The sequence below is a fragment of the Dasypus novemcinctus genome, chromosome 7 (assembly GCF_030445035.2).
Source record: "Dasypus novemcinctus isolate mDasNov1 chromosome 7, mDasNov1.1.hap2, whole genome shotgun sequence".
Lineage (NCBI taxonomy): Eukaryota > Metazoa > Chordata > Mammalia > Cingulata > Dasypodidae > Dasypus > Dasypus novemcinctus.
The window spans coordinates 26,294,388-26,305,554 of record NC_080679.1 but is presented as its reverse complement, the minus strand read 5'-3'; the positions used below and the strand labels follow the sequence as shown (position 1 = coordinate 26,305,554).

The 11,167-nt window shown below is 53.0% G+C and overlaps 1 protein-coding gene across 31 annotated transcripts in view; it reads right to left on the bottom strand.

Moving 5' to 3' along the window:
• Positions 1 to 2,935: 2,935 nt before the first annotated feature.
• TNS1 (tensin 1) overlaps positions 2,936 to 11,167 on the bottom strand; it is a 216,761-nt gene continuing 208,529 nt past the window's right edge. For all 31 annotated transcript variants that reach the window (XM_058300129.1, XM_058300130.1, XM_058300132.1 and 28 more), the window contains 4 exons: positions 10,813 to 10,981; positions 9,764 to 9,832; positions 9,313 to 9,345; positions 2,936 to 5,880 (listed from right to left, as the gene is read on the bottom strand). In XM_058300129.1, coding sequence (XP_058156112.1) covers positions 5,736 to 5,880; positions 9,313 to 9,345; positions 9,764 to 9,832; positions 10,813 to 10,981 — 416 coding nt within the window. In that variant the 3' untranslated portion in view covers positions 2,936 to 5,735. The remainder of the gene's footprint in view (positions 5,881 to 9,312; positions 9,346 to 9,763; positions 9,833 to 10,812; positions 10,982 to 11,167) is intronic.

Genomic DNA, 11,167 nt, shown 5'->3' with positions numbered 1-11,167 from the left:
CCCTTCCCCTCCCACCCGGCATCTTTAGGCTCTACAGAGGCTGCAGAAGCTCCTCAGTTTTAATATAGAATATGGCAAATATTCAAAGCTATAACCCACATAAACAAAACGTCTTTGGGGTCCTCCCTAGGAGTGTAAAGGGGTCCTGAGAGCACCCCAGTTCCTCCCACTGTGCAGGCCACACAGAAGGTGCTCAGCTGGACTTGCTCCAGTCTAGTCGGCTGCACCAAGCCTCCCTCCCAGCTACACCGTAAGCTCAGAGGAGAATTAAATTGTGCCATTTGAGTCTTTTCAGATCTCCCCAAGAAGCCTGCACAATACTAGGCATGCCTTCCTAGGTATAACACCCAGACCTTCTCAATTCCAAATTCACCCTAACCCCTGGGGCTGGTGTACACGGGGGCTAGACAGGACCTGCCTGGTGGGCATCCATAGATTTTGCCTGACAGCCTCTATTGCCCCTCCCTCTGATCAACACCACCCGATCAGGGACCAACCACTCCCCCGTTCTAAGTCCCTGTGTTTTCAGAGGCTACGCTACCCTCTGGCTCCAGGTGCAGTGATGGGCCCCAGAGCTGCTGGAGTGATTGGTTCAAGGTTAAGGAGACCTGAATTGGTTCTATCAGAGCCAATGAGCATTTGTCCCAGGCAGGGCTGTAAACATTGGGAGAGAGGAGCTCTTTCTTTTGGATTTGCCAGGCTGGTAGGATGAAAGCCTGGAGCCTCTGGTGGCCATCTCTGCTACCACTTGGATAGAGCTTGCCTGAGAATTAAGCCAACCCAGAACCAGGTGATGGAGTGAGACAGACTCCCGATGCCACCATTCGAGCCCCTGGAATCACCTGTGCTGGGAATTTTCCGGTACCTGAGTCAGTCAATTCCTTCCCTTCTGAAACCAGTTTGTTTCTCTTCAGCTGAAAGAGTCCACATGAATAACTCATGGTGATCAGAACCAAGACTGGAGATGCAGAAGGTGCTGGGAGGATTGGGGCTGAGGAGTCCACCAGAGAAGCCCACCATATACCCGGGGCCTGGGAGAGGCCCCCTTTTGCACCAGACACCCAGTGGACCCCTCTCCAAACAAGAGAGCTAGATGACAGCACAGATTTTTTTTTACCTTTATCCTTTATAAAGCCATACAATGGACTGCAAAGAAACAAAGCAGCTGTACAGGGAGTGGGGACAGCATCAGTGTACATTACATTCATATCCGGGATAAGTAGCATACATTAGGATTTATACAAGGTGGCAAAGGTTATAGGCACGATGATACAAAATATAAAGTATATTTCCATCTATATAAATACACAGCTGGGGGGTGGGGAAGAGGCCAAGTTATTGTTTTTCCTGGAGAGGGCCTGGGGGCGGGAGAGTGGTGAGGAATTTCTTACACTTGTTCTGAATGACACGTCAGAAGGGAGGAAAGAAGGTGGGAGAACATAACCTGCACACAGATATGCTCTGTCCTACACACACACACCGGGCAGGAACACACAGGAGAGCTTCAAACCATTTAACACTGATTGGGAAACAAACTGAGGACGTCCCTCCACAATCATCTCACCCCTAGAAGAGCCCCGGGCTGGGAAGTAAACCGAGGTCTCCCAACATTTCCGAGGTCTGAGGACAGAGGTGTCAAGAAGTAGACCTGTCCCAGCTGCACCCCCATGTGGGCCGACCCTCACCATCGCCAAGACTGAGCTTCCACCACCCACTGGCCCTCCAGGCCTCGCCTCCTGATTCCTTTTGCTGCTGAGTGATATTGAACTTGTCCCATTTCCTACCACCTCTGACACCACCCCCAAGTTCCCTAAGGAGAAGACTATGCACACACAAACACCCACACTTGCACTCGCACACACACACACATCCTATGTCACCACTGGCCAAGGATACTCAAGTCTCGTGGTTCCAGCGCCCAGGCCTGGGTGACCAGGGGGCTCTGGGACTCTCACCCCCGAGCTCTCCAAGGACCCCAAGTGTGGGCGAGGCAGCCCCTGGATGTATATTGGCCCACTTGACCTCCCCAGGTCCTGCAGCTGGGAAAACCAAAGGAGGGGGGAGAAGACCCAGGAGGCAGGGGGCGGACAAGTCTGGAGCAAGGATAAGCATTGTTGGAGCTCACAGACTGTACACTGCACCCCGGGACACCATGAGGAGCTGCCCAGCCTCCGTGCAGGCCCCCGTCAGAAGGAGGTGGAGGAATCCCCCACTCCCCTCCCTCCCAGGAGCCCACCTATGGACGGCTCGTGCTTCCCCACAGACTGCCTCCTTTCTCTTAATGCCACACCGCCTCTCATTCCCCACACCCGGCCAGGCCCCCACACACCCAGGGATTCCTCAGAAAGCCAGGGGAGAAGGGGACCTGGCCTCCACCAGCTTTCCAGAGCTGCTGAGGGACCAGCTCACTGGGGATATGGGGTCACAGGGCCTTTCTCGAACCTAGGGCATGATGTCTGTCCCTCCAACACCACTGAGATGGCAGGGCAGAGGGAGGGGGCAGTTCAGCAGTCCTGGAGGCAGGTCAAACAGCTAGCCTCCTCCTGTGTTCCCTTGGGGTCACCTCTCCACCGTTCCCAGGTCCCATCCTTCCCTCGTTTCCCTCCTGGCTGAAAGGGAGAGATGCCATTTCTCCACCATCCTCCTCCACAGGCCGTACCAGCCATTTAAGGCAAGGTCCCAGGCCTGCCAGAGAGGCCTGGCTGCACAGCTCGGGCAGGGTGGGTCTGGGGGTTGGGGCCTGAGCTGTGGCCTATACTGCAGACTGAGCACATCCCACTCTTCCTCCTTTCTCACCAACTCCTCCCACGCTCTTTCCCACACCAACCCCTTTTCAAGACCAGACAACTCTCTCCTGGCTCACACACAGATTCAACAACAAACAACAGCAAAATAAGGTGAGGAAGGGGGAGGAGAGAAGAGAAAAGGACAAGCATTTACAAAACAATAATAATTATTAAAAGTGCTTTCTATTAAAGGAAATCTTTGGCAAGTATATACTGCAGCACTGTGGTGTGTGTGTGTGTGTGTGTGTGTGTGTGTGTGCCTGGGTGCATGGGCCAGCTTGTGAGGCACAAGACGATACAGTGCAAAGGTGGGGCCACCTTGGAGCTGGGACACCCTCCCCATCATTCTTTTGGAGAGGCCAAGCTAATGCTGAGACACCGTCGACATCGGGGATATCAAAAACTAGGAAACAGACTTCTTCCAGAGGAGCATGGGGATTAGCTTTCAGACAGTTCCCTGGGTCCTTCCCGCAGGCTCCTGGTGGGCGCCAGCCTTGTGGCGGGGAGAGGGAGCTGGCCATGCCCGGGAGTCGGGCTCCTGGCGGGTGGCAGAGAGATGGGAAGCAAATGTGGTCAGTCCCAGGCCCGGGGCTGTGCAGTGATTGTAGTTTGTACAAAGGAAGGGGAAGGAGAAAGAGCTCCCTGTATCTTGGCAGGGCACTGGGGCCGACTAGAGTCAGGGGAGAAGAAACACAGCATCTGACTCGAATGCCCCGGAGGGAGGAGTGCTTTGGAGCAACCTTGGTCCCCATGCACAAGGCTTCGCTCTTTCGGAAATGGGGACCAGCGGGGCCTCTGCCCCTGCTCCCCACCTTCATCAGACGCTCGCCTCTTTGACTCCCTAAAACAGAATGTCTACACAGCCTCTTGGAGGAGAAAAAACAGGAAAGATGCACACATCACCCGTGCCCGCCACACGGCATCCGTGTGGTGAGCTCACATGCGCTCTCGGGCCTTGGCCGTGGGGCAGCTTCCCACACTTCTCTGGGTGCTGCCTGTTGGGTCCTGGGCATGCCAGAAAAACAAATGGACCCAAAGGAATGGGACGTGCACGCCCCTCCCCCCAGCCCCCAGGTGGCGTTCTGGAAGGCCCAGGCCAGGCAAGGGGCCCCTCCTTGCTCCAAGGACAAAGGGGCGCTTCCTCTCAGGCTTTGGTTATACATATAAAAAGGGATGAAGATGGTTCATGCCTGGGGAGGCAAAAAAGCAATGTGGGAGAACAATAAATACTTCTTGTCAATTTACCTAATCTTCTCTTTTTAACTTTTACTTAAATTTTATTAGCTTACAGATTCTGTCAGTATGTCTCATGTATATATTATATATATTTATATAGCAGTACAACGCCTCTCTCAAGGGACCACATAAGCTTAAGAAACCACTCAAGAAAGGAGTCCTGGTGAATTTTCTATTCTGGCTTGCAGTCCTTTTTGGGGAGCAGTGGGGGGGTGCATATCAGGTGTTTTCCTAACTGCCCAAATGGACCCTTGGCCCTTTGGCCTAAATGCATGCCTTCCGCCCTCTGCTTCTTGGGCAGTTTGGCTCTCCTGGGGAAATCAAGGCAGAAGGAGGGACCAAGAGGCTTTGGCATTGTAGGGCAGGCCATGTGGTGAACAATTAGCAGCCCCAAGAGCTCTGCGATGTCCCCCTGGACAGGCCCAGCCAGGGGGTGCCTGCAAAAGTTAGATCCCAAAACGTTTACAGAGGGGAATGCAATGTCCCCGGGCCTCTCCCCTTGGCCTGGCCACACAAGGCTTTTGGAAGCAGGTTCCCCAGGGTGAGCTCAACACGGGGCTCCCAAAGGACAGGGCAGGGCAGGGCAGGGCAGAGCGGGACAGCTTGACCCCCAGCACCTGAAAAAGGCATCGTGCAGCTGGCAAGTCTGAGATAAGGCTGGTTCTGGGGCATGAAACCCAAAACTGGGCTGAAGGCTGGGAGCCAAGGCAGAGACCAGGGAGCTGGCAGAAGCAACCTGCCTGGAGCGACGCCCAGAGCTCAGTGGCCCTTCCCCACTTAGCTCTCTCCCCAAAACTATAGGCACATAAGCCCCATCTCCTTAAACCAAATCCCCTAACCCCCTGGCCAAGGCAGAACGGAGGCGGGCTGCAGGAATGCCTGCCTCTCTCCTGCCGAGGACTTATAAAGAAGGGGCTGGCAAGAGAGAAGGTGCAGGGGCCACTCTCACCAGATCTGGGGTGTGCTGCAGAAGAGGGCTTATTTTTCTTCCCTGCCGCCCTGACACCCCCACCTCTACACTTCTTTGGCCAGTATGCACAGATGTGTGCCAACACAGGGGATGCATATCTGCATAGCTGTTTATAGTTCTAGCTGAGAGAGGCAAATATAAACGGATGTGTGAGGGTGGGGCTATGGACAGACACACACCCCTACACGCAAACACATCAGAGCAGAGCCATGAGACCTTGGGGGACCTCGGGACAGAGATACTTTTAAGAGAAAAAAGGAAGGACGGCTGCTTGATGTCCCGTGCTGACTCTTTACCCTACAGGTGACCAGAAAAAGACTCTCTCAGCCTGATGTCTCCTTAAAAAGCAGCTGGGTTAGGGAGACGGGGCTTCTCCATTTCCCCCAAAAACATGGATCCCAGAGAAGGTTTGCTCCAGCTCCTTTGAGGAGTGTCATCCTAGGGGAGGGGGTGAGGGGGAGTTAGGCAGATCTGGTTAGTTTTAGAGGCTTTGGGGTTTTGCAGTTTCCATCTACCTAGGGGAATCTGAGTTATTCTCCTCCATCTTTTTCTTTCTCTCTGTCTCTCTCTCCCCTCCTCCCCCTTCACAATTCACTTCCCTCTCCCCACGTTGCACTTTCTTCTCTCCTTCTCCAAAATTGGCCCAAAGTCCTCCTTCTGGATTCAGGGGTGGTCAGGGTTCATGGGTGCCCGCCCCACAGGCCCCACCCCCACTGCCCTGGCCCTGGGCAGGGGGTGGGGGCTCATCTCTTCTGGCCTGCACTCAGCATGACCTTGGAGACGAAGTTGACGATGGCGGAGGCGGGCTGGCTGGGGTCCAGCTCTGCGAAGAGGTGGCAGGCGTTGTCCGTGGTGCTGCCCTGCTTCCGAGCCACAAAGCCGAAGAGCCTGCAGGGGCAGGAGCGGGGTCGGGGTGAGGCAGGACAGGAGGACCCCCGGGCTGCCGTGAGCAAGCCCGTCCTCAGCCCCAGCTCTCTCCCCAAGCATCAGGGCTCGGGGCCAAGCCTAAGAGAATCTTCTCCCCACTCCACGGAGAAGAAAAGCAAGTCCTGGAAACAGTGCCTCACTTTGTTTTGGGGCAGGCAGACATTCCCCCTTGATAGGGTGGGGGGAATGGGGATGGAGGCGAACGACAAGACTGGACAGTAAGGGACGGGGATGAGACCAAAAATAAAATGGGAACATTCCCAGAAGAGCCTGTCGCAGTCCCTTGCAGCCCCACCCTTGTTTTTACCCATAACACATAAGCAAATGAATAAAGCTGTGCCCGCCCATCAAAGGGTTTCTCCTCAGACACCCCAAGAAGGTCGGGGAGACAGAAGGGCAAGCGGGTGACCCCGCCCACCCCCATACACGTATATTCCTCCTGTGCTCAAGAAACTCAGGAATTCAGACAACAGGAGGGGACGTGGGCCCCCACACCAGTTCCCTTCCCCTCCCAAGCCAGAGTGACCCAGCGTTCTCTCTTTACAAAACAGAGTTAAAAATACGAGAGCAGAGAACAGAATGTGAGCTCCGGTCCCCTCCCAGCCGGCATGTTGCTAATTAGAGCGAGATGGGGAAATCAGGACAGCTGGAGATTCCGATGGAAACCCCTCTCCTAGAACTGGACCACAGCAGCTAAAATTAGCAAAGGTGGGTCCAACGTGCCACCACGTGCGTGCACACACATATGCGCCTGCACACCCACACACTCACGCAATGGCCCCCGTGCTTCCTAAAGCTTCGCTCCCCACAACTACGTTTCAAGAGCTGGGAATAACAGGGCCAGAGGCCTGGGGCCATGGTCTGCCATGCAGTGGACCAACTCCCCAGAAGGTCCCTTTCAAAGCTGGCTCGGACACCTGTGGTTGGTGCAGGAGTGGCGCGGAGCTCACCCAGGGGAGATGGCACACCAGCCCCAGCCTGCCTGTCCCTGGCGGAGACAGCTACCCCTGCCAGCCCCAAACACCGCCCTCCCCTGATGTTTGCTCAGCAGCCATTCCTCTGGCTCCCAGGCCAAGTTCAACAACAGCCAACTCCTTTCATCTGCCTCAGGGAAGGGATCCAGGCAAGAAGCCTCACCCACAAGGGCGCAGTCCTGGGAGCCACGCCTCCGTAAAGCTGGCGCCCGAGTTGCCTCACCCTAGTCCCAGTCCCGAGGTCCCACTGTCCCAGCCCTCTCTGCCCACCTCAACCTCTCCCTGCTGCCTTGGTCTGGCCCAGCAAGGCCTCTTCAGAAGGAAGCTCAGGCCCAAACCAGCTCCTACGTGAAAGGAAGAGGTATTTCCACTTCCACTTCTGGCCCTGACCCCTCGCCACCTTGCAGGGCCCAGTTTTGAGTGAGAATGAACCCAGAGCCTCCCACTTCAAACACAAAACTCTGGTCTGCCTGGCTGGCAGACGGGGGCACAAGGAGATGCAGATGGGCCCACCTGAGGGATGTGGGCACCATGTGACCTACTGACCAGTGAGCCCAGGAGAGAGTAGAAGGGAGTCAGGCAAGCTTGGTGATGGCTGGACACCTGTGACATCCTTGCAACTGGGCCACTAACTCTGTGACCTGGGGCAAGGCAAGGTCCCCCTGGAGGTCCCCAGTCACCATCGTGCAACAGACGACTGGCTAGTTCAACTCATTCTTGACTGAGGTGACCTCACAGTAGCCTCGCCCTCACGATCCCCCTCCCAGCCTGTGCTTTCTCACGTCTTCATTTGAGGAACATTTGCCAGCCCCTCCCATGCACAGACACGGCCCTGTTCTCATGGAGTCTGAAGGCCGGTGGCCCTGGCACCGTCCCCCAGAAAGAGTCTCTCTCCCACCCTTTCCTGTCTATTTGCACCTGATGTGGAAAACTCACATTTAAATGTGCCTTCTTTCCCCAGCCCTTCCCAACCTCTCCCTGCCTGGATGCACTCTTCTTCACTAACTCCCGCAGGCAGGGTCTCCTCCCTTGCGGGGGCCTCATACTGCAGACAGTGCACGTGGGCTTTTTCTAAAGCGATCTTATCTGCAGCCCAAATTATATGAAGATAAAAGCAGTATTTTATTCCTATAAGTGTAGCAATTCAAAAGCATCACATTTGGGGCCATTTTGATGCACCCCACAAAGAGAAATGGGGATTACAGATCGGAGTGGAGCAGTGTCCAGGTTATTCCTAAACTTTGCTTTGGTTTTGTGATATTGAGAAAACCCTGATTCACACAGATAACTAACAGCTAACAGTCACAGGTTTTGGTGTTTTGTCCCCTCCTTCCCCCCACCCTTAACTCAGATGCAAGCTAGTGTTCTCTCCAGGTAAACAGAGATGGGGAGAGAAGCTTTATTCTGAATTTGAGTAAAACAACAAACTTTCCTGGCAGCAAAAGTGAAAGGGTAGCTTAATGGGAACAGGGTTTCTATTTTGAGTGCAAAAGTTTTGGTAATGGGTGGTGGTGAAGGTAGCACAACATTGTGAATATAATTAGTACTAATGCATTGTAAACTTTAAAGTGGTAAAAATGGGAAATGTTATATTTTATATATATGCTACCACAGTAACAATTTTTAAAAAATAAAAAATAGAGCAAATGGACACTTAATATGTTAAAGTTGGGAATAGAGCATATTTCAGTGTGTGCTTTATTTTTCTGCTTTTAAAATTGTTTACCTTATAGTTTTTAAAAGAAATTCTTATCTAAAGTGTGTGAAACCCCTGAATGCTAGGGTTCCTTGGAACACAGTTTGAAAACCACTCAAGTATCTTCATACTCATCTGCCGTGCCGTTGTCAGGCCTCCTGAGTGCAGAGTCAATGTCCTAGTAGGTCTCTGAATCCTCCCAGAGCTGAGTTTCTAGAAGGCACTTAGGAGCTGCTAACTGGATGGATGAACCAACCAAGAGGTCCCAGGTACATCCCAGAATTCAGACTTTCTGGACTCTCACTAGAGATTCATAGAAGTCCACAGAAAGAGCAAGACAAGAAATAAAATAACCCAGGATTTTGAAGAAAAGATAATTTAAACAACCTCACCCCATCGCCATCACCTCCAACAATATTCTCAGCTTTTTGTTCACTTCTTCAGATCCCTGCTCTTTCTGTTCTAGGAGTGGGAATGTGGGCAAAACTGGAAGCTGGGCGTTGGCCTCAAGGCAGGAAAAGGCAAAGATCAGGTCACTGGTCCAACTTTCTCCAAAACAGAGTGACCTCAGCACAAAGGCCCTTGTTTCCCTTTCTCTGCCGGGCCCTGGATTCTAAGCCCCTCTGTGACCCCTCCCCAAGGAGCACAAAGGCCACCCCTTCCCGAGGAGCACAAAGGACAGCGAACTAGGTGGGGGGTGGGGGGCGAAGAAGCCACACTTACTTAGCAGGGGCACCTCCTTCCGCGTGCATCCACCTGTGCAGAGAAAGAGGGCACTGAGTTAATCACTGCCCTCTCTGCCCTGGAGCCCAGCCCCACACATGCTCAAACCTGGAGGAAGGCAGGAGAGCTCTCACTCCTGGAGCTCAGGAGCCAAGGATCACACACGGGGCATTCGAAGTGGGGAGAACACCGTGGCCTACCTCCCAAGGTCATTTCCTCAGTTTGGACAGGAGAATCAGATTCAGGGGCCAGGGATATGGCAGAGGTGGTAAAGTGGCATCTGAGTCCCTGAGAGGGTCTCCATATTTGGGAAACACTCAAATGGATGCCCAACCTAATTACTCAGACTCCCACGGGCACAGGCAGATCTTCCAATTGGACCAAATAAAGCACACATGCAGACTTCAGTGTTATCGAGCTGAAAGAGGGAAGTTGTCTACAGGAGACTTACTTTCTTTCCTGTGGATCCAGATCACAGAAGGTGACAGTGTTGAGGGGGTAGTGTCGTCTGAAGAATAGCCTGTGGCACGGACATCAGATAAAAAGAGAATGAGTGCTGAAAGGACTGCATTTTCTGCCTTCTCCTACCCTCCACTGTCTGTGGCTGCAATGGCTCTACATAGCCTCTCCCTTATTTCTATGGAGCATCCACCTTCTTGTCAGTGTCTCATCAAGAGTCCAAGGTGCTCACATTGGAGACATAAACAATGCACAGGGACAGATAAGTTGTTATAGAAATCTCCCAAATGCTGAAGGCTGAGAAAGGAAAGATGAGACAAGCACTGAGGAATGAGAAATGGGGGACCCTGAAGGAGAAAAGGAAGGGGCTGGGGAAACTGTTAGGAAAAGGCCTGAGGTGAAGGAAAATGATGAGCTGAGGCACTGGCCTCTGGTCCACAGATCACCAAAGGATGGGGAAGTGGAGAGTAAGCTCTTAGAAAGCAGGGACTTTAATCAGTCATATTTGCAGCTGTACTCCCAATGCAGGCATATTTGTTAAAGGTTGGATGGATGGATGGATGGATGGATGGATGGATGGATGGATGGATGGATGGATGGATGGATGGAAGGATGAACAAAGATGGGTAGGTGTATGAAGGCTGATAGACGAGTAGATGGATAGATGGGGGTAGAAGGATAGATTGAGTAAGTAGTAGGTAAGTGTGGATAGGTGGATGGGTGGATGGGTGGATGGATGGACGGATAGATGGATGGTGGATGGGTGGATGGATGGATGGATAGATGGATAGATGGTGGGTGGATAGATGAGCTGGGCTAGATAGATATATGAAGGATGGTAGATGGATAGATAGGTGGAAGGGGGTAAATGGATGTGGGAATGAATCAGTTGAGTAGGTAGGTGGGTAAGTAGATGGATGGATGGTGGGTGGGTGGATGGAAGGATGGTGGATGGATAGATGGATGGAAGGATGGTGGGTGGGTGGATGGATAACAGGAAAGAGATCCCAACACAGAAGCAGTTGGGAAATTCTTTCTTACTTTCTCTGGTTGTCAGTCAATGTGATTCCCTGGGCGGAGACCTTGAAGTGAACGATGGTGGCAGCTGGCGTGGGGTCAGCAGCCAGTGTCTCAGAAATAGCTTTGGAGATGGCCTGTGGCCCAGTGAGTGACTCCATGTCCACAGAGTTGACGAAGAGCACATTGCAGGCTGGAAGAAACCCGCCCAAGGAGAAGTCATGAGGATGGGAGTGGGTGGGGACAGCACCTCAGGTCTACTACTTAGGAGAGAAGGGCAGATGAATCTCAGGCCAGCCTCGGGCCAAGTCATCTGAACATGGAAATGTGGTTTTCCCAAGGACATTGGGTCTGGAAGAGACTTCCAGCCTGCATCTGG